Source organism: Lissotriton helveticus, chromosome 8, assembly GCF_964261635.1.
Source record: "Lissotriton helveticus chromosome 8, aLisHel1.1, whole genome shotgun sequence".
In the NCBI taxonomy this organism is placed as follows: Eukaryota; Metazoa; Chordata; class Amphibia; order Caudata; family Salamandridae; genus Lissotriton; species Lissotriton helveticus.
In genome coordinates, this window is record NC_136069.1 from 951,355,664 (window position 1) to 951,379,564 (window position 23,901).

At 48.7% G+C, this 23,901-nt stretch overlaps 1 protein-coding gene across 1 annotated transcript in view; it reads left to right on the plus strand.

The window, feature by feature from the left end:
- The window catches only part of POLA1 (DNA polymerase alpha 1, catalytic subunit), a 1,864,208-nt gene that overhangs the window by 798,765 nt on the left and 1,041,542 nt on the right, over positions 1-23,901 (plus strand). The window contains exon 26 of the mRNA XM_078657805.1: positions 19,514-19,636. Within this exon, the coding sequence (XP_078513931.1) occupies positions 19,514-19,636 (123 nt within the window). The remainder of the gene's footprint in view (positions 1-19,513; positions 19,637-23,901) is intronic.

Here is a 23,901-nt window from a genome sequence, read left to right on the forward strand (position 1 = left end):
CGCCAACTTTTCGGCAGATGTCCAGAATACACTCATGGACATGCCGTTCGATGGCCGTCGCCTCTTTGGCGACAAAGCAGACCATGCGCCTGAGCGCTTTAAGGACTCCAGGGCTACGGCCAAGTCCTTGGGCCTCTCGGGCCCGCGCCAGCAATCGGCTGCTTTTCACTCCTTTCGTGGCCACGGAAGGGGTGCGCCCACACGCGCCGCCAGCCACGCTCCCAAGGGGGCCATCAAACGCATTCCTGGGCCAGAAGTAGGGTGTGGTTGCTACTCCCACTACTTTCTGGTACCCAAGAAGGGCAAAGGGGGCCTGTGCCCTATCTTGGACCTAAGGAACGTCAACGGCTTCCTCCGGAAGGAGAAGTTCAAGATGCTGACACTGGCTCAGGTCCTAGCTGCCCTGGACCCAGGAGACTGGATGGTAGCGTTGGACTTGCAGGACGCTTACTTTCATATCCCCGTCCTGCCTGCCCACCGGCGCTACCTGTGGTTCATGGTGGGCCACGAGCACTTTCAATTTACCGTGCTCCCCTTCGGCCTTACCAGCGCCCCACGGGTGTTCACAAAGGTGATGGTGGTGGTCGCAGCTCATCTGCGCAGTTTAGGGGTTTCAGTCTTCCCCTACCTCGACGACTGGTTGTTGAAGGCGGGCTCGCCCCAGACAGTCGTCAGCCACCTCCAGACTATGGCAGACCTCCTGCACCAGCTGGGGTTCTCCCTCAATGTGCCGAAGTCACACCTGTGCCCCTCTCAGAAGCTCCTCTTCATCGGAGCGGTTCTGGACTCGGCGCGGTTTCGGGTTTATCCACCCGAACAGCGGGTCCGGGATATTCAGGCTCTGATTCCCATCTTTCAGCTGTTATCCCGGGTTTCGGTCAGGTTGACGCTGCGGCTTCTGGGGCTGATGGCCTCCTGCATCCTACTGGTGCATCACGCCAGGTGGCGGATGCGGGCTCTGCAGTGGGACCTGAAGTTTCAGTGGGCCCAGCATCAGGGCAACCTATCCGACCACGTCCTGATCTCGTAGGCAACTGCGAGAGAGCTGCAGTGGTGGCTTACGGACCGCGATTGGGTCAGCCGCAGATCCCTGTCCCTTCCCCAACCGGAGCACGTAGTTGTGACGGACGCGTCCCTCCAGGGCTGGGGAGGCCACATGGGAGAGGCGGAGATCAGAGGCCTCTGGTCTCCAGCGGAGGCCCGGCTCCACATCAACCTGTTGGAGCTCCGGGCGATTCGTCTGGCACTGAAGGCATTCCTCCCCTCTGTCCAGGGGAGTGTAGTGCAGGTGTTCACGGACAACACCACCGCCATGTGGTACTGCAACAAACAAGGCGGGTGGGGTCGTGGAACCTTTGTCAAGAGGCTCTTCGCCTTTGGCAATGGCTGGAATGCCAGGGCGTGACCCTGGTGGCTCAACACCTGGCAGGTTCTCTGAATGCCACGGCGGAAGAGCTCAGCCGTCGGTGCATGATGGATCACGAATGGCGTCTGAACTTGGACGTGGCGCAAGGCCTCTTTCAGCGATGGGGAGAGCCTTGGTTAGATCTATTCGCCACCGAAGAGAACGCGCAATGTCATCAGTTCTGCGCGTTGGAATTTCCAAGGCGGCACTCGCTCGGAGACGCTTTTCGCCGCAAGTGGAGTTGCGGTCTGTTGTACGCCTTTCTGCCTATACCACTTCTGCCCAGAGTGCTGAAGAAGATCAAGCGCGACCGGGCCCAAGTCATCCTTGTGGCTCCGGACTGGGCGAGAAGGTACTGGTATCCAGAGCTACTCAGTCTGTCAGTCGATCCCCCGGTTCGTCTGCTTCTTCAGGAGGACCTTCTGTCGCAGCAGCAGGGGACGATCCTACACCCGCACATGTCCAGTCTCCACCTCCATGCTTGGAGATTGAGCGGCGACAGTTGAGGCCATTTGACTTGCCTCCTGAAGTTTGTAACATCATTCTGGCAGCCAGGCGTCCCTCCACAAAGTCGGTATACGACTGCAGGTGGAACAGATTTGTGGCATGGTGCACAGCAAAAGCTGTGGATCCCCTCAATGCCCCTCTTTCTGAGGTCCTTCTCTTCCTTCTTTCTCTTGCCCAGCAGGGCTCTGCTCTGGGCACTATCAAGGGCTACCTTTCTGCCCTTTCAGCCTTTCTCAGGCTGCCTGATCAACCTTCTTTGTTCAAGTCCCCTATTGTAAATAGATTTCTTAAGGGCATCACACACACGTTTCCTCCTCTTCCGTTTGTGATACCTCAGTGGGACTTGAACCTGGTTCTTACGTTTCTGATGTGCGCTCCCTTTGAGCCACTTCACAACTGTCCTCTTCGCCTTCTGACGTTGAAGACTGCTTTCCTGGTTGCCATCACCTCTGCCAGGAGAGTGAGTGAGCTCCAGGCCCTTTCTTGTACTCCACCTTTCCTTTCTGTCCATCCGGACAAAGTGGTGCTGCGTACCAAACCTTCTTTCCTGCCCAAGGTTGTCACGGCCTTCCACATCGGGCAGTCTATCACCTTGCCAACCTTCTTACCGCCACCGCATCCCTCTAAAGAGGAAGAGCGGCTCCACCGTCTGGACCCAAAACGTGCGCTCTCATTCTACTTGGATCGCACACGCCAGTTCCGGGTGGATGGCCAACTCTTTGTTGGTTTCGTGGGCACAAAGAAGGGGAAAGCGGTGCACAAGAGGACCATCTCCCGGTGGATCATCCTGTGTATCCAGGCATGCTACTCCTTGGCTAGGAGGGAGCCCCCGGTTGGACTGTGGGCTCATTCTACCCGAGCGACGGTGGCTACCACTGCCCTGGGCAGGGGTGTGCCCTTACAAGACATCTGTCAGGCAGCTACGTGGGCATCGCTGCACACGTTTGCAAGACACTTCTGCCTGGACAGCCAAGTCCGGAGGGATGGCTTCTTTGGCCGTTCCGTCCTCCAGGACTTTCTGGTGTGATTATTGGTTCGCAGACCCACCACCGGGGTTGGTATTGCTGGGGTATCTATTCTAAGGTAAGGATTCTAATACTAACGTGTCTCTTTCAGATGCACAAGTTACTACTTGTGTAACGATATATCTGTAAGAGACATTAGTTAGTATTAGATTCCTTACCGACCCACCCATCCTCCCCGTTCTGCGAACCAATATCTAGGGTTAGGGTTGTCCCCTTTCAGGGCCCTAGTTTCAATGGCACCAGTGTTGGTTTTTAACATGGCTCTGCGTTTCTGGCGCGGAAAAGCTGTGTCTAAGAACTGACGTCAGCACGCGGAGGCAGCGTCTAAGTACTCCGACGACGTCATCACGGCGCCCACGACGCCGACGACGGACGCGGAGCCGCAGACAACGCCTACCGACGCGCATGGGTACTGCTACGCAAAAATTTCCGGATCCAGTCTGACGCCTGGGGATATTCTAAGGTAAGGAATCTAATACTAACTAATGTCTCTTACAGATATATCGTTACACAAGTAGTAACTTGTGCATTTAGGAGAGGCTTCTTCAGGGCTGCAATCCATATAAATACAATCTATATTACTCGCAAAAAACTACCAACAGACTTAAAAGCACAAACTTCACATTTGTCAACATAAATACAAATGACACAACATTAAAAATGCGAACGTGTACACAGTGAAAAGTATAAACTCAGAACGAAAGAAATAAAAACAGTCTGTTAAATTCTATACTGAACAATGGCACAACTATTCCATAAACAAGTGCATGGGAAACATTCACAAACAATACACAAATGTGTTGTGTACACATATCACATTTCATTTAGTGGTGACATTTTGAGTTTTAGATTTAAATAGGTAAAACATGAGTTGTGGCCCAGTTTATCATGAATGAAAAGAGCACTCCACTTACCATCCAGGACGGAGAAATACTCCTATGGAAATATAAGTATTATTTTCGTAGTAGTTACAGGAGCAGATGGACAGCTCACTATATATATGTGAAGGCAAGGGGGAACAAGATAAAAAGGAGAAAAAAAGGGGTAAGCCTTCAAGGTAAACTAGGAAGACAAAAAAGAGAATAGACCTGTATCCTCTCACTGACCCAAGACCAAAGGGTTCAAAAATGGGTATCGCATACCTGTGTATATAAGGAGAAGTCCTTAATGTGAACCAATCCAAGTAAAAGCAAACTTTATTGATAGATTTTTCCTTGAATGAAGAGCGTTGCGAAAATGCTGCAATAATGCAAATTTTCAAGTAGAGCGCCTAATGGAATAAAACACCGAAAACCATCAAAACGAGTGTATAAATAACATGAATGCCAAATTCAAATGGCAAGTTGATGTACAAAACACATGAAAAACTAAAAGGGCAATGTAAACATCAATAGTTGTGGGAAAGAAGATTCCTCAATACAAATCCAATAGAACAATAACATCAAAGATAATAATTTTATTTTTAAGACCAGCTACTCCAAAGGCCAATAATACTTAACTGAGAGAGTTTACTTAGAAGGTCAAATGATCGCCCTAACACAGTATCCAAAAGAGAACACATTAAGAACACTCCTAAAAGTAAGGGAAAACTCCTAGGGAAATACAAACCACAGAAGAGGAAAGTAGTAATACCTGTTCTGGCTAATGTACGGTCTAAACCGCATTAGAAAATGTGTACCCGTCCTCCACATCTCAGAATACACCTAGAGAGAAAAGCAAAAACGAGAAGGCCCATAGTTGTAAGTATAAACCGTCTCACATGGCTATGGTGCATCTGTTGAGTGGTATCAACAATAGAATGGCAGTGAGTGCCAACTATAAAACAACCAGTGTATTGCATAAACTTAGGGTCAATCTAAAATGTCCCATTTGTGTTTAAAATAATTGCTCCGTATTGTGCCCACATTTATAAATATAACCCATCATCTCGCATGAATGTGATACATTAGTTAAACAGTATCCAAAGAATAAGGCTCGTGCAATTAGAAATGCGAAGTGTAAAAAAATCCCTGCAAACAATTCAGTGCTAGGTCAATTAAAAAAGACCTAATGTCCATAAGAGTAGTTTCACCAAGGACCTTGACAATTGGCCAAGGTGAGGTTACAACTATGATTGAAAAAGCTTTATTCGAGTTATACACTCATAAAAGCACACACATATAAATTCATACATTTTAAAACTTCAAGCATTTGATAACAATAAATTTATGGTTAAAAATACATATTACATAAGCATAAAAGTTATTACCAATTGGGATTAAAAATAAGCTTTCTCATAAAGTGCTGAAACTAAATGCATGTTAAGATATAGAAACCTCCGCGTTACGGACCATTCCCAAGTTTATACAATCAGAACTCCTAACGTACATCTTTAGCAGCATTTTCTAATTAAAATTCATATCATTCTCCCAGTAGATACTTGCAAGGATAAATCAACAAGCCAAAGAGGTAAAAAATCAAGACACATTAGGGGATAAAGCCCTCCTCCTTATGGACCATGCCCACCCCAGATATTTTGCTGTTCCAACTACGATGGACATTTCAGTGGAGGAACAAATGATTCTCAACCCCTCAACACCGCTTAGGACACCCAGGTTCCTACAAACGGGAGCCAACCAAGATTTTCTTGGGTTTTCATAAGCCTCGCATAGAAAAAGGAAATGTGCGATGCTTTCATTGGGGGCCCCACATGACGGGCAGCTCGAACCACTGCTAGTTCTCCAACTGGACGTCAAGCACCTCAGGGGGAGAGAACCTGCCCTTAATTGGAAAAATAGTTTCCTATCTAGTGGAACAGTTATAATGTCCCAATATTTTTCTAGGACTGGTCTTGGTTTAATTTCCATGAATCTACCCCCCATGGATTCAGAGGTTACGCTCCTCCAAAGCTTCTGATCGATATAATCCCAATATATTTCCTTGATGGTGGATTTACTAGGGAATACTTCCCAGAGTTTGGAGAGCCCAAGCTCGGCAAGGACGTCAAAAAGAAAGTATAACAGTTGCCGCAATCTAGTGACATCATATCATGCTAAAATAGGAGAATGAAATGAAGGAGAAACGATACAAACATTTTGGTGCTGAAATTGTATGTCTCCCCGTGATCCCTACGTTATTTTTACACCCAGGCTTAGTACTTAAATAGTGTAAAGTTACCGTATCTACGAAAACAAAATCCTGTAAATGCAGAAATAACAATGATGGGCCTTTTAAGTGCAAATTCTCCATAAAGGTGTTCAGGATATTGCGGTAAAGTGGTTGTAAGCAATCTAAGGTCGTGAGTACATACAAACTAAAGTGATATTGCTAGTTTAAAATTAATATCAATATCTGTTAACACAAAGGCAAACTAACCATATGTTGTGCCCCTATTGATGCGGTAAGGCCAAGCATTACGAAGAAAGTATAAAACCCCCGCTAAGCGCATAGCGTAAAAAAGTACCTCACACTTCTTACCCATTAAGTCTTCATGCATTACGGCACGGCAGGATAAATTAAAAAAAAGTCATCACAGACCGCCATTGGCAGCTCTCCTTAAATACTCACGCGAGAAAAGAAAACTAGAGCGTTAAACCAGTAAATGCTGTCTGCTACATGGCCATCAGCATTTCTACTTCCGTATTCAACACTAACGATGGTTTAAAAAGGACAATACGTAACAACTAGAACGAGATCAAGCAAGGCAATTGAAATTGAAAGAGGACATTGACGTATGCACTTCCGGTTTACAAAAGATAGTACATAGCAACTAGAATGGGACCAAGCAAAACAATTGTATTTAACCCCTTCCATGCTCATGAAAGAGGACATTGACATATGCACGAGCTGCAGTACACTGCTTGTGTGCTCATGACGAGCTGAGCTCGTCATGAACAAAGGGATTTAAGGAAGTGCAGCACCAAGCGGGAATTGCTGTAGCATTGAAGGTGTTAAAAAAGGACATTATCTGAAAGAGACACGTTCTTGATGAATTCCTTACCTTAGAATATCCCCAGGCGTCAGACTGTTTCCAGGAAGTTTTTAGTCAGCAGTACCCCTGCGCGTGTCGGAAGGTGGCGTCGGGCGGCTCTACGTCCGTCGCTGGCGTCGTAGGCGCCGAGATGACGTCACATAGACTATTTGGGTGCCACCCATGCGCGCTGACGTCAGCTCTTTCTTTTTCCGCTCCAGCAAGCGCAGATCCGGTTAGAGCACGCACCCTAGTCACTTTTTGACTAACTTTTGAGGCTTTTTGTCTTCCAATTTTTTTGAGTCTTTGACTCCTGGTGCCACGTAGGGATGCGTGGGTTTAAATCCTGCGGGGCCGGTCGCCGTACAATGTCGGTGGCCGACCCCCATGGCGTCTGTCTCTATTGTCTGGAGCTCGACCATGACTCCCGGTCATGTGTCGACGGTCTGGCCATGGCTCCGAAGGCCTTGTGGGAGCGGTCCTGGAGGCTGCTGGAGGCTCGGCAGTCGTCTCTGCACCGTTCGAGGTCCAGGCCTCGATCGACCGCGGAGCCATCATCATTACTTCTCGGTTTCGAAGTCTTCACACTCTGAATCAGGTAAGAGACGTCGTAAGAAAAAGTCGAAGAAGCGCTTACGCTCTCTTGACGTCCCCCTGTCGGTACGTGGACGAGGGGGCCGGGGGTACCACCCCCGTGGCTCCTTTGGAGCCTGTGAGTCCTGTGGGCCTACCCACCTTATCCGGGTCCGTCTGCGACTCCTGCCCTGGTGCAAGATTTTTTTTCGCCTTTTCAGGCCTCTGGCTCCCGCCGGCACGCCTCCGGGCTTGTGATCCCAACTCTGGGCTCTCCCTTGCTGCCAGCTCCGTTGCCGGAGGCTCCGTTCCCGATGCTGCAATGGGTACCGTTCGTTCCACCACCGCCCTTGCCGAGGTTTCCAGATAATTTTGCTCCGGGTTGGGGCCCTAATTGGGACATGGAGCTGGATCGGCTGGACCATTTATATTACACTGTCCCTACCACACTGCCGCAGCCTGTGCCTTGGGCTGTGGAGGAAGGGGACGACTGGGAGGGGTCTGAGGACCCTCTTGCACGGCAGTACGAGTCAGAACAGTAATGGACAGAAGAATTGGAGGATGCAGGTGGCCTTGACCATTCCTCTGAACCTGGTTTTCTTTCTCCTCCTGCTGTGGCCACGGAGGAGAGTGCCACATACACTGATGCTCCGTAGAGCGGCTGAGGCCCTTGACTTTGACCTGCCTACGGTGACCCTCAAAACTAACATCCTCACTGAAGTCCTTAAACCCTGGCAGGCTCTATGGAGCCCGTGCTACCGTTCAATGAGGCGTTAACTGATGTGTTGATGGGCACCTGGTCTAGACCAGCCACGGGGGTTCCTGTGCATAAAAACGTAGCCAAGCATCATCGCCCGGCCCCGGTGATCCTGCCTTTTTAACAACTCACCCAACTGGTCATCCAGGCCTCAAATTCCCAAAGCGCATTCCCTACTGCTCTGCCTGATAAGGAATCTAAGAAGCTGGAACAGTTTGGCAAGAAATTGTTTTCATCTGCCAGCTTTGTTCTGCGGTCGGTGAACACTGCATGCCTCTTGGGCAGCTGCTCCCACGCTGTGTGGGTCACGGTTGCACAGAGGCTGCCTCAGTCTCCGAAGGAGGTTCGGGCAGTGCTTTCCCAAGCTGTTGCTGAGGGGAAAGATGCAGCAAAGTTCGCCATCCGGTGTGGACTGGACACCGTGGACTCACTGGCTAGGGCGATTTCCACGACAGTGGCCCTCCGTTGCCACGCCTGGTTGCGGTCCACTGGGTTTTCAAGAGTTCTCTTATTGACATGCCCTTTGATGGTACTCACCTGTTTGGTGATAAAGCAGACAGTGCGCTGGAGCGTTTTAACGACACTCGGGCTACGGCCAAGTCTTTGGGTCTCTCCACCATGCGCCCGGCCACGTCTGCTTTTCATTCCTTTCGTGGCCACGGAAGGGGCGCCCCAACATGTTCGTTCAGCACGGCTGGGGGCATGGTTCCTGACGCGGTGGGACAGGGGGCCAGCGTGCGGGTCAGTCCACCTCCGCTCATGCAGCATCCGCCTCAAAGTCTCCCTATTCCGAGCTTTGGGGTGCACGGCAGAATTCGCCATCACCTCCCCAACTGGCGTTCTGTCCCCTCGGACAGGTGGGTGCTGCAAATAGTCAGAGAAGCTACTCCCACCCCTTCGAGTCTGCCCCTCCAGCCGTGCCACCTTGGTTCCACTGCATGTCGGGGGGTCACTTTGGGCTTCTCCAACAGGAGGACACGGCCCTCTTGGCCAAGGGGGCCATCGAGCACGTTCCTGGGCCAGAAGTAGGAGGTTGTAGTTGTTCCCACTACTTTCTGGTCCCCAAGAAGGAGAAAGGGGGTCTGCGCCCCATCTTGTACCTCAGGAACGTCAACCGCTTCCTCCGGAACGAGAAGTTCAAGATGTTGACTCTGGTTCAGGTCTTTGCTGCCCTGGACCCTGGAGACTGGATGGTAGTGTTGGACTTGCAGGAAGCATATTTTCATATACCCGTCCTGCCGGCCCACCAGCATTCCCTTCGGTTCAAGGTAGGTCAAGAGCACTTTCAGATTGCCGTGCTCCCCTTCGGCCTTACCAGTGCCCCTCGGGTGTTCACGAAAGTGATGGCGGTGGTCGCAGCTCATCTATGAAGATCAGGGGTTCCAGTCTTCCCCTATCTCGATGACTGGTTGTTAAAGGCGGGCTCGCCCCAGGCAGTCTTCTCCCACCTCCAGGCTACGGCCGACCTCCTGCATTTGCTGGGGTTCTCCATCAACGTGCCGAAGTCACACCTGAGTCCCTCTCAGAAGCTCCCCTTCATCGGAGTGGTTCTGGATTCGATGCAGTTTCGGGTTTATCCTCCCGAGCAGCGAGTATGGGATATTCAGGCTATGATTCCGATCTTTCAACCTCTGTCCCGGGTTTCGGTCGGGATGACCCTCTGGCTCCTGGCCTAATGGCCTCCTGCATCCTGCTGGTGCAACATGCCAGATGGCATATGCAGGCTCTGCAGACCTGAAGTTCCAGTGGGCACAGCATCAGGGCAACCTGTCCGATCACGTCCAGATCTCGGAGGGCACTGCACGACAATCGCGATTGGGTCAATGGCAGATCCTTCTCCCTTTCCCAACCGGAGCACACAGTGGTGACGGATGCGTGCCTCCTGGGATGGGGCGGCCACTTGGGAGAGGCGGAGATCAGAGGCATCTGGTCTCCGGCAGAGTCCTGGCTCCATATCAACCTTTTGGAGCTTCGGGCGATCTGACTTGCACTGAAAGTATTCCTTCCCTCTGTCTGGGGAAGTGTAGTGCAGGTGTTGACGGACAGCACCACCGCCATGTGGTACTGCAACAAACAGGGCATTGTGGGGTCCAGGACCCTATGTCAGGAGGCTCTGCGCCTCTGGACATGGCTGGAACATCAAGGCATCCCCTTGGTGGTTCAACACCTGGCAGGTACTCTGAATGCCAGGACGAACGAACTCAGCCGCCGGTGCATGATGGATCACGAATGGCTTCTGAACACGGATGTGGTGCAAGGTCTCCCTCTGCAGTGGGGAGAGCCTTGGTTAGATCTATTCACCACAAGAAGAGAACGCGCAACGTCATCAGTTCTGCGTGTTGGAATTTCCAAGGCGGCACTCGCTAGGTGACGCTTTTCATCGCGAGTGGAGTTGCGGTCTACTATACGCCTTTCCTCCTATACCACTTCTGCCCAGAGTGCTGAAAAAGGTTCGGCGCGACCGGGCCCAAGTCCTCCTTGTGGCTCCGGATTGGGCATGAAGATACTGGTATCCCGAGCTACTCAGCATGGCGATCGATCCCCCGATACGACTGCCTCTTTGGGAGGATCTTCTGTTGCAGCGGCAGTGGATGGTCCTCCTCCCGAACCGGTCCAGCCTCCTCCTCCATGCGTGGAGATTGTGCGGCGACAGTTGACAGCTTTCGATCTTCCTCCTGAGGTCTGTGATGTCATTTTGGCAGCCAGGTGTCCCTCCACTAAGACTGTATACGCCTGCAGGTGGGACAGATTTGTGGCATGGTGCACAGCAAAAGCTGTGGATCCCCTTTCTGCCCCTCTTTCCAAAGTCCTTCTGTTCCTTCTCTCTTTGGCCCAGCAGGGCTCTGCTCTGGGCACTATCAAAGGTTATCTTTCGCCCATCTCCGCCTTTCTAGGGCTTCCAGATCAGCCTTCTCTTTTTAAGTCCCCGGTTGTTAACGCTTCCTCAAAGGCATTACACACGTTTCCTCCAGTGCCTTTCATAATGCCTCAATGGGACTGAAATCTTGTCTTGACCTATCTGATGTGCGCTCCCTGTGAGTCCCTTCATAACTGTCCCTTACGTCTTTTCACTCTAAAGACGGCTTTCGTGGTAGCTATCACCTCTGCCAGAAGAGTGAGTGAGCTCCAGGCTCTTTTTTCCAAACCTCCTTTTCTTTCTGTTCATCCGGACAAGGTGGTTTTAAGGACTCGTCCTTTCTTGCCAAAGGTTGTCACACCCTTCCACATTGGGCAGACCATCACTTTGCCCACCTTCTTTCCGCCTCCGCAGCCTTCAAAAGCGGAAGAGACGCTCCATTGTCTGGACCCAAAACTTGCGCTCTTGTTCTATCTGAAGTTCACACAGCAGTTCCGGGTGGATGACCAACTTTTTGTTGGCTACAAGGGTGCCAAAAAAGGTTGGGCCGTGCACCAACGAACCATCTCTCGGTGGGTCGTTCTGTGCATCGAAGCATGTTACTCGTTGGCTAAGAAGGAGCCTCCTGTGGGGCTGCGTGCCCATTCTACCTGGGCAACGGCAGCCACTACTGCCTTGGGACGCGGCGTTCCGTTGCAGGACATTTGTCAGGCAGTTACGTGCGCCTCGCTGCACACGTTTACCAAGCATTATTGCCTTGACAGTCGAGTCCGGAGAGACTGCGTCTTTGGGTGTTCTGTTCTCCTTGACTTTCTGGTGTAATCTTGTTCGCAGACCCTCCGCCGAGGTTGGCATTGCTGGGGTATCTATTCCAAGGTAAGGAATCTATCACTAACGTGTCTTTCAGATGCACAAGTTACTACTTTTGTAACAATATATCTGTAAGAGACATTAGTTAGTGATCGATTCCTTACTGCCCCACCCATCGTCCCCGTTCTGCGAAGTGATTTCTAGGGTAAAGTCCATCCCTTTCAGATCTGTTTCATGGCACCAGTGGTCAGTTTCTTGCATGGCTCTGCGTTCCTGGCACGGAAAGTCATCCACAGAACTCACTCCCGCATGGTTGGTGCCTAAGTAGTCCCCATGACGCCATCTTGGCGTCTACGACACCAGCGACTGACGCGGAGCCGCACGACGCCACCTTCCGACTCGCAGGGGTACTGCTGACGAAAGACTTTCCGGATCCAGTCTGACGCCTGGGGATGTTCTAAGGTAAGGAATCAATCACTAACTAATGTCTTGTACAGATATATCGTTGCACAAGTAGTAACTTGTACAACGTTTACACTTCCGCTTTACAGCAGATATTCTCCAGTCAAGTATACGAGCATCAATAAAGCTTGAACAAACAAGCAAATAGTCTTTTGCATAAAAAAAAGTCAGTAAACGCACCTCCGATTTGCGGCTATTATTGTTAGTAATAAGGGGTGTAACTTAATTAAACAGCCTAAGTATCTTGTAGTCTATACTAAAAAATGGGTGATTTGTCTCCTTTACCCGTTTTTTTAAGGAGATGTATTTGTACTCTTTAGTTGGATGCAAAGCAAGCTTACGCTTGGCACATACCAATGAACACGAGGGGAAAAAAGGCCTCAGTTTTAAAAACAAGAGCCACTTGTTGGTCTAAGTAAAAGCAGAGAAGGGGCGGAGGAATCGTGGGAAGAAGGGAATTAAAAAGGAGAAATCCACTTGAACGTAGAGTGTGCAAAGCAGAACTCAACCAGCAAGCTGTGGATAGCATGTTCATTTTTCGTTAAACAATGTTTTATTTGCTCTTTTATGGCTATTATTTTGCCGAATAAAGATTTTTGACTCCGACTCTGTGGATAGCAGTATTGTAAGCCCTTTTTGAATCGCCACCAAGAAAGTGATTTTCTTCTTTTGTTTTAATCTAAGCCCTCCAGGTTCAATTTTCAAATTATGAGGTTATTGTCCACAATAAATTGGGCCATTACAAGCATCACAATAGTTAGGACCCTTACTGTTCAATTACATATTTTAGAGAAGTTATACACAGTACATTGAGCCATCAGGAGCATCACAATAATTACTGCTGGCAAGGAGTGTTATTCATTCAGATACACTGGAACTCACCATGGGAGGTATGTGATAAACAGAGGCAAGAAAAGGTTAATGCAGGTGATTGTGGAGCTCATGTTCTTGATTTATTTACAACAAGGGGTGGTGATGGACAGAGTCTCTGAATTAAGCAGAGTACTCTCACCCAGTCAAGAGATCAGGGCTAGATCCAACACCGTTTTTTAGCTCATTGCACCATCCCAGTTTCAGAACCTGGCTGTATGCAAATTAGTCTGTCCCTGGCCCAGTGCATCATGGGAACAGGGCAGACCAGACTACATAAGCCAATTCTTACACTGGGAAGGAAACAAGCTTCCGGGGACCGGTTTCTGGCATTTCAGCCGTCTTCGGCCCGGCTTGCTTGAATCCTGATGGTGCAATGAGCAAGGGACTCACATCTGAGTATACCCTTCCACGCTTAGGGTGGACAAAATTATTTACAACAAGGGGTGGTGATGGACAGAGTCTCTGAATTAAGCAGAGTACTCTCACCCAGTCAAGAGATCAGGGCTAGATCCAACACCGTTTTTTAGCTCATTGCACCATCCCAGTTTCAGAACCTGGCTGTATGCAAATTAGTCTGTCCCTGGCCCAGTGCATCATGGGAACAGGGCAGACCAGACTACATAAGCCAATTCTTACACTGGGAAGGAAACAAGCTTCCGGGGACCGGTTTCTGGCATTTCAGCCGTCTTCGGCCCGGCTTGCTTGAATCCTGATGGTGCAATGAGCAAGGGACTCACATCTGAGTATACCCTTCCACGCTTAGGGTGGACAAAATTATTTACAACAAGGGGTGGTGATGGACAGATTTGCATATAGCCAGGTTCTGAGCTGGGATGGGGCAGTGAGATAAATAACGGTGATGGATCAAGCCCTGATCTTTGGACTGGGTAAGAGTGGTCTGCTTAATTCAGACACTCTGTTCATCACCACCCCCTTTTCTGTATCGTTTTTGGCCACTATAGGTGTGGCAGGGTATACTCAGACATGAGTCCCTTTCTCACTGCTCCATCAGGATTCAAGCAAGCCGGGCCGAAGAGGCTGAAATGCCAGAATCCGGTGCCCGGTAGCTTGTCTCCTTTCTGGTGAAGAATTGGCTTGGTAGTTTGGTCTGCCCTGTTCCCATGATGCACTTGGCCAGGGACAGACTAATTTGCATATAGCCAGGTTCTGAGCTGGGATGGGGCAGTGAGATAAATAATGGTGATGGATCAAGCCCTGATCTTTGGACTGGGTAAGAGTGGTCTGCTTAATTCAGACACTCTGTTCATCACCACCCCCTTTTCTGTATCGTTTTTGGCCACTATAGGTGTGGCAGGGTATACTCAGACATGAGTCCCTTTCTCACTGCTCCATCAGGATTCAAGCAAGCCGGGCCGAAGAGGCTGAAATGCCAGAAACCGGTTCCCGGTAGCTTGTCTCCTTTCTGGTGAAGAATTGGCTTGGTAGTTTGGTCTGCCCTGTTCCCATGATGCACTGGGCCAGGGACAGACTAATTTGCATATAGCCAGGTTCTGAGCTGGGATGGGGCAGTGAGATAAATAACGGTGATGGATCAAGCCCTGATCTTTGGACTGGGTAAGAGTGGTCTGCTTAATTCAGACACTCTGTTCATCACCACCCCCTTTTCTGTATCGTTTTTGGCCACTATAGGTGTGGCAGGGTATACTCAGACATGAGTCCCTTTCTCACTGCTCCATCAGGATTCAAGCAAGCCGGGCCGAAGAGGCTGAAATGCCAGAAACCGGTCCCCGGTAGCTTGTCTCCTTTCTGGTGAAGAATTGGCTTGGTAGTTTGGTCTGCCCTGTTCCCATGATGCACTGGGCCAGGGACAGACTAATTTGCATATAGCCAGGTTCTGAGCTGGGATGGGGCAGTGAGATAAATAACGGTGATGGATCAAGCCCTGATCTTTGGACTGGGTAAGAGTGGTCTGCTTAATTCAGACACTCTGTTCATCACCACCCCCTTTTCTGTATCGTTTTTGGCCACTATAGGTGTGGCAGGGTATACTCAGACATGAGTCCCTTTCTCACTGCTCCATCAGGATTCAAGCAAGCCAGGCCGAAGAGGCTGAAATGCCAGAAACCGGTCCCCGGTAGCTTGTCTCCTTTCTGGTGAAGAATTGGCTTGGTAGTTTGGTCTGCCCTGTTCCCATGATGCACTGGGCCAGGGACAGACTAATTTGCATATAGCCAGGTTCTGAGCTGGGATGGGGCAGTGAGATAAATAACGGTGATGGATCAAGCCCTGATCTTTGGACTGGGTAAGAGTGGTCTGCTTAATTCAGACACTCTGTTCATCACCACCCCCTTTTCTGTATCGTTTTTGGCCACTATAGGTGTGGCAGGGTATACTCAGACATGAGTCCCTTTCTCACTGCTCCATCAGGATTCAAGCAAGCCGGGCCGAAGAGGCTGAAATGCCAGAAACCGGTCCCCGGTAGCTTGTCTCCTTTCTGGTGAAGAATTGGCTTGGTAGTTTGGTCTGCCCTGTTCCCATGATGCACTGGGCCAGGGACAGACTAATTTGCATATAGCCAGGTTCTGAGCTGGGATGGGGCAGTGAGATAAATAACGGTGATGGATCAAGCCCTGATCTTTGGACTGGGTAAGAGTGGTCTGCTTAATTCAGACACTCTGTTCATCACCACCCCCTTTTCTGTATCATGTTCTTGATTTAGGCCTTCTGACTCAGACCTTAAATTATAAATCCATTTAGCCTCTAACTTACGTAGGGAAAGTTCCCTATCACCTCCTCTCAGGTTTACGGGAAACACATCTATCCCATGAAACCTGAAATTGGCTCTGTTTAAGTTTGAGGTGCATGTATGTGACACCAAAGAGTAAGTCTGATCACCATTAATGCAAGCCCTGCGGTGTTCCATAATAAGTTGTTTCAATGGACGAATGGTGCTACCCACATATATTTTTCCCCATACGCATTTCATACCATATATGACATATATGGTTTGACAGGTGATGTACATTCTAATGGGGTACTTCTTTTTGGCGTTGTAATCAAATTCAGTGACTTTACGTCCCAGATGGCACATTTTACAATTATTACACGGGAAAAAAACCTATCTGACGTTGTAACCAAGACTCATGCTGCTGCTTTTTCCTGAACGTGTAACTCGGACAGATCATTTCTTTTATAGTACAGCTCCTCCTGTATGTGATGCTAGGTTTATCTTTGACCAAATGATTGATACCAAGTACATTTTTTAGCAATACCCAATGGCGATTCATTATTTTGAAAACCTCATGGTTCAGTTTAGAATGGGTTGTGATAAAGGATAAGCGTTCTTGTTTCCTTTTTACTTTCACCCTCAAAGTATCAATACAATTGATTTCACATGTTTTTTTCAAATGCCTGTCTTAGAAGCTCATCATCGTAGCCTCTCTCTTTTAATCTGGAAACCACTTGACCAGCATGTTCTTTGAATTGATTGTCCTCACTGCAGTTCCTGCGCATACGTAGGAGTTCACCAAACTGAATTGCACGCTTGGTGCATGGTGGATGCGCACTTTGGAAATGTAAGATGCTAGTCTTTTTCCGAAATAGAGTACGAAGTACCTTCCAAGAATTGCAGTATTGATTGGGACATGGTCCTGGTAAATCTTACATTGTACTGGTTGTCATTAAGATATTTATTGTAGTCTTCAAAGTCACTTTTTATTCCTGTCCATACGATGATAATAATGTCTATATAGCGTCCCCAATAGTGGACATTCCTCCACCAGTGTGCTGAATAGGGGACAAAATACAGAAATGTACCGTAAGACCAGGAGAGGGGGGAGGAGAGAAAATAGACAAAAAAGTACTTACCAGGAATCAGAAAAAGACTAAACAAACCATGATGGCTGGTGTTTTCCCAATGATTTGTTTCCTGAACCCTGTACCAAATCGCTTGATCTTGTATTCAATTTGTTTAATCATGTACTCACTGGTTGTGAAAGATCTGCCTTAAATAAAGGTCTTAGTTTCTGTCCAATGAACAATGGTTGCTTTTCTGATTTGAATGTTGATGTTTTCAAATTTGTGAGTAATTTGAAATTGAAATGCCATTTTCATCTAAATATGCCCAATAGGTCACATACAGTAAGCAAACCTCATTGGTTTCAGAATTAAGGGACATCACACTTTTGGTATCACTTGGTGATGACACCAGCTGTAGTATTGACCCAGTCGCCCAAGATTTAAGCATTGAATAGGACTACACCCTTGACAGTGGTCTTCGACCTCGTAGTAAATTTATCCCTCATGATGCACATCTGACGGGTATCGATACTTTCCATCAGCTAACACATTAAGATCCCTCACATTACTTCCATTAATTTAATCTGTAGATGTTCCTTTTCTCAATCATATTTTAATCTTCTCAGACTTACTCTCCTTATCAACATCCTCCTACCTATTGGTAGTCTCTGAATAGTGAGGTCTACTATTCAACATTTTAATTAGGACTACGTCCTCATCCTCCCATCCCGTGGATTCCGATGGCACGTTCACAATTGTCCCACATTCGTCCGATAAAATGTTTTTCTTTTCAAATGCTGTGGGCCCATGGGTTGAGCCTATTTGTTCCTAAAATAATTTGACTACTCTTTTTTTTTTTTTTTTTTAAACCTTTATTTGCAAGAGACAAATAAAAACAGAGATGTGCCTACAACCCTAATTTGACTACTCTTTAACTTCACTCGTGCACTTTTTCTCCCGTATACAATTCCCATTCATTGGAAGCTTCCCACATCACACGCACCTTCTAACCACCCAAAGTCAAAGATTGTCTCAAGTAACTCCATTTTTTTAAATCAAGCTTTCCCATCCGAGAGACAGCAAATGCCCATTCCTACTAATATATTTATGCTATTATTAAAGCCATAATCTGTATAAATTGACACCTTTTTAATTATTTCTAATGCTTGGGAACCTTTAGGCGGTGCTTCGACCAGCTCCTCCTTACTGAGTCCAAGACCCTTAATCGCTAGAGGGAAATGGACCATAGAGGATCCTTTTGAGTCACCTTTGAAACAACAAAAATGCTCTTAAAGTCTGGAAACTATGGGAGACCAATCACTTTGGGTAACCCAATCCGTGAACTGCACAGTATACCTTTCAAATAAATGCCCAGGGATCCTCTCTTCTATAGTTCTTCGAGATAGAGCATGGAGTCACTGACCTGTGTCAGGTTTGATAGCGGGTACCCGGCAAATGTCTACTTGGCATTCTGCTCTCAGCATTTGATCAGAAAGATAAAGTGCCCAATGGTTGACTCATTTCTCGTGCATCCAAGAGAAATGCTTTTCATCCCTGCCTCTAGTCTACCCCAGGCACATTTTAGGTCCTGTTTGTGTCTGATATAATGCAGATGCATATTAGCTCTTTCAGTAGGATAGTCTGTGATCCTATTTAGAGACTGCTTGCTCATATTTTATCTAAAGGGCTATACAAATCCAGTGCAATTGTAGCAGAGTACAATCCAGTCACAGCTAGGATTTAGAATAAATAGGTGTTCTTTCATCAAAGCTTTAAAAGTAACACTGCAAGGGGTTATCCTACAGTTAGAGGAAGCTGATTCCATAGCAACAGTGTCAGTAACTTAAGTGAATGAGAAGGATCCTACAGACTGGCAGGATGTAGATAGACATGACGTATTAAGTAGCCTACTAGGGTAAAATTAGTAAGAAGGTGGGAAGGGGGTGCAAAAAAATGTTGGCATCTCAAGACAAATATAGAAAATGTCATTGTAATGAGAAAGATAACCAGTGTAGTTGTTGATAGTAAGAACCGGTAGAAAGCTGAGATGTTGCTTCTCCTCCTGTCAGTGTCTTCCCTATAATTGACCAGCACAGTAACCATTCTGATGGCTCTGGTTTCCTTTCTGGAGATCTCATTCACCCCATAGTCTTTCAACGCCAACCCCAATGAGGTCTCCCTTCGTTCCCTCCTATGACTCTTCCATGTCTAGTGCATCATTACTCTCGTTTGATGGGCTCTTTTTCTCATTTTGGATCTTTTCAGCCCTTCCTGGATTTATCCTTTTCTCATTTCTGTGTTCTCTTGTCCTTTTTCATGTCCAACCAGGCCCTGCTCCCCATTCTTGTTCTTGCCCTACTTCCTTATTTTCCCTTATTTTGAATCCCTCACTCCCTGTCTGTCTGCTGCATATTACTGCATACCTATTAATTTAATTTTCTCCTGTTACAGCTTTCCCTCTGCACCATATTCCTGCAGTATTTTGTTTAATCATGTTACAGATTTGGTGACTTTATATTTCTGTAACTCTTTGCAGTATGACATCAGGCAAAAGGCGCTGAAGCTCACAGCCAATAGTATGTATGGATGCCTAGGCTTTTCGTTCAGCCGATTCTATGCAAAACCACTGGCTGCATTGGTGACTCACAAAGGAAGAGAGGTAAGCCCTGACGGGATAAAAGTTAAATAAGAAATCATTTCATGTTTCGAGTAACAGGTGGTCTTGGCAGATTTTCCACTGTGCTTAAAGTAAATTTTGGAAAATGTGAAGGGGGCTGTAATGAGTGAAATTCTAATTTATGTATGAGTTACCCAACAAACTCTAAGAAAATGACTAGAATAGTTCATGTCTGATAAACTCTTATAGCCGCAGAGTCCTCAACTTTTGAGTATTCTCCAGGCGTCCGACTGGATGTGGAAACTTTTTCAGCAGTATCTCTGCACAGCAGTAGGCGCTGACGCAGTTCTGAAAATGTTCAGATCCTATATAGGCCCCACTCCCCAGCACTGACGTGAGTTCCTTTCTTTCTGCATCATCAGAAGCGGATCCAGAGCTAACTCTCGTCTCTTTCAGATCTTATCTCAATCAAAAAAAAAATCTTTCTCAGTGTGCAAGAGACCTATCCCCTGCCAAAATACAGGCTTTAAACCCTAAAGAATGTTGCAAACAGATGTCTGTGATGGATCCTCATAGAATTTGCTAGGGGTGAAGCCACAACTCTAAGGCCTGCAATGATTGCAGGTCATATGAGTTCACAGTACGAAACTCATATTTCTAAGTACTGGAAGACTCCGCGACAAGACCGGTCCAAATCTAAAGTGCAGTCCCAGTCCCATTGAGGATCCAGAAGTTGCTGGAGTAGTTCAAGGTATTGATCTTCATCTCGATCAAAGTCCTTGGGTAATTCAGAAATAAAAAAGAACCCCCACAAGATATCTACGCAGGACTCGACCCCTTCCTGCCATTCACACTCTCCAGAGAAGGCAGGGGGCGGCACCATACCCCTCTATCTTAGTCCTGAAGTTGTTTGGCTTTGGTGATGCTGGAACAAGTTGCAGGATCGGATCCAGAGTTTCCGGAGCGGTCAGGCACTCTGAAACCAATCGAAGAGTTCTGCAAGGCGTTGGTCCGACTCTTTGGATCTTTGCCGACTCCCCATAGAGCTGAAAGGTTCTCCACTGGATTACCACCAGTGGGCTCTATCACTTCACCAGCAGGACCCTCTGAACTCACATTGGGGTCCCCATGTGTCCACGCCGGTTCCCTGTACTACAATGATATAATTGATGCTAAAAGACTAGGCTCCATTTTTCCTCTGATGTGGAGTCTGTGCCAGTCCGACCTCAACCAAAGCAACTGTAGAGACCCACTTACTCCACTACATCAGCCTCCACGAAGACAAATGCTCTCAGGAGAGTGCTTCTTAAGCCATGGTGATGCATATGGTGGCTGAAGTCTTTCACCTCCAGTTTCTCGCCTAGGAGGTGAAGACCAATGGTCTCACAGAGGTCCTTCAACTGGTAGAAACATCCATTGAGCCCCTCTTCCCTTTTAACTAGGCCCTTTGAAATACATTGGTGTGGGCATCGGCCAAACCTTACTCTGGCCCCAAGTCCGCTCCACATTGCAGGACACCACAGCTGTGCCCTGAACTACCTGCCATTATTTATCTCAGCACCACTCCCCTGAAAGCTTGGTGCAGGCGTTTGCAAGCAAAACTAACCCCAGCACATTCCTGACTCCCTCTATCTGATAGAGACGTGTAGCCGCAGATTCCTTAACTTAGATTATCCCCAGGCGTCAGACTGGATCCTGAAAACTTTCTGCAGCAGCACCTCTGCGCGCCGGGGGCGGCCCCGCATGGCTCCGCCGTGACGTCCCTGGGCGTGACGTCTGCGGAGCCATATATGCCCCTCCCGGCGCGCTGACGTCAATTTTCTTCTTTTCCGCGTCCCAACACGGATCCTGGAAAACAAGCAGTTCCTTGACCTGTTTTTCAGGTATTCTCAAATCCTTTGGCGTCCCGGAACAGTGTGCAATGCCTTCGGGCTTTAAAGCGTGTGAGACCTGTGCACGTCCGATGTCTGTAACAGACCCGCACACCATCTGTATGTGGTGCCTCGGGGTGCACCACGACTCCAAAGAGTGCGACGATTGTCAGCGGATGAAACCGAAGTCCTTACGGGGGTGTCGTATGAAATTGCTGGCCGCACGGCTGTCTGGTCCTGCTCCTTCGCGTCGCCGCTTTCCCTCTCGGGATTGAGCCCACTCCTGAGGTCGTTCCCACAGACTTTGATTGGAGGCGGGTAAACACAAGCGTAAGTCCAGGAGGTCTTCCTTCCATACCCGTGACTTCTTCTTGTTTCCTGCTGGGAGCAGGCTTCTGGCGGTTGTCTCCTCTGTACCCCTCCCCCCCCCCTTTATGGGTGCCGTAGCGACACAAGCCCAAATGGAGGCTTATTCTAAAGCACACTACTCTTACTTTGGGTCACCCCCTCTCCCTGGTGCGGCTTCGGGTCCCATAGAGGTGGAAGGCACTCATGTCGAGTCCACGCCAGCGAATTTATCCTTGGCACCTGCTGTGTGCATGAACTCCGGTTCCGGAGCTGATACAACGCCGATGGGACACGACCCAGTGGGTCCTCCCAGTTGCCTGTCTAGCCCACCCAGTCAGTCTCCGTATAGCCCTGCGCTGACGTCGGAGGCGGCGCCGGGCGCGACGCCCTGTTCCCCACATGTTGCAGTGGGGTCGATGTCGGACGGCGCCGAGCCCGAGTCTCCTTTGGAGGTTGTCGACGTCCAGACGACTCCGTCTCGTCGACGCCTGTGCCGACGTCCACGTCTCCTCAATTTCAGGAGGTTGATATCCCACCCGACTCATCGGACGGTGATGTGACTCCCACGTGGTGTGTTTACGCTGGTGCTGGCGCCTACGCCTCCTCTTATGCCACAGGTTGATGCTCCTCTGGACTCCCCTGATCTCAGGCCGTTTCGGCTGAGGGTGCAGGTACCTTGTGTGGCGTGGTCTCCAGCTCAGCCTCCGGCTCCTCCGCTTTTGCTGTCTAGTGGACGGGTTAGTTTTCAGCCATCTCCTACTGATGGGTTATTGTTGCCTCCCCGGATGGCAACTGAGGCTAGTGCTGCCTACGCACTGGCTATTAACAGGGTGGCAGCTATTCTTCATTTTCAGCCCCCTGTGGTTTCGCTGCCTTCTGATCCCTTGTTGGATCTTCTCCATATGGAGCCGGTTGAAGTGGAGACTTTGCTGCCCCTTGGGGCATCTTTGTTTGACATCATCCTGGGTACATGGGCCAGGTCTCTTTACCCTAGGGCTCAGGTCCTAGTTGTTCAGGCGGCCTTTGACTTAGTCTTCCTCTGCCCTGCCTCTGTGGCCTCCCACCAGCAAATCTAGGTGGTTAGACGCATGTGATTGCCAGCTTTTTGCTTCTGCCAGTGCTGGCATCCACGCATTGAATACGGCTTGTGTGTTCGCACATGCATCTTCTACCCTTTGGGACTTTGTCGAGGACCTTCTTCCTTCACTTCCAGAAGGCCCGCGGGTGGACTTGATCCGCCTTCTACATGATGATAGGGGATTGGCACAATTTTCCCTCCGCTCTTCCCTTGACGCCACTGACTCGGTGGGGCGAGCTCTTGCTCGGTTTGTGGCTTCACGCCGACATGCTTGGCTGCGCGACAGACGTTTAACGGGCAATGTTCGGGATGCTCTTAGAGATTTGCCATTCAATGGTGTGGACCTGTTTGACAGCCACACAGATTCAGCGGTCTACCGCCTCATGTCTGGACTGCCATGACTTCTGCGGCACGACTTTCTGCCTTAGTGTTTTTCCTCTATATTGGCAATTTTGCCTTGTTAATTTACTTTCAAAGGTGTCCTGGGTACTTTGAATGGGACCCGGATGGTGTAGGCGTTTGTTCTGCCATCTCAGTGTTATTTCAGTATAGCCGGACGGAGGACTCCCCTTGCAGGGGTTGACTCTTACCCTATGTGGGGTATTTATTAGCTATTGGATAGCTGACTTAGCCTTGGTACGCTCCTATGGAGTTTTCGCCACAATCTTGCTGTGGCCCTCTTTTTCTGCTGTTCTGCGATCCTAACATTAACATCGCTCTATGGCGCTTTCAGTGCAGGTGGCTCTAGTTGTCGGTAGTCATTCTACGCCTAGGTGTCGGTTCCTTACCATATAGCTTCTGCTTTCCCTGTATTCACAGGGGTGAGGTTTCAGCGTTGCTGTGATCCTCTTGCCCTTGATGGCTGCTCTTCGTTTGCTAATCATTATCCGTAGGGCCCTTGTTCTGTTCAGTACAGGCGCTGTGCTAACCTCTGACGCCCTGCCCTCATTTTGCACCAGTATACAACCACTGTGTGGCACGGTTCTTAGTGTGGGCGTAACCTGGAAATG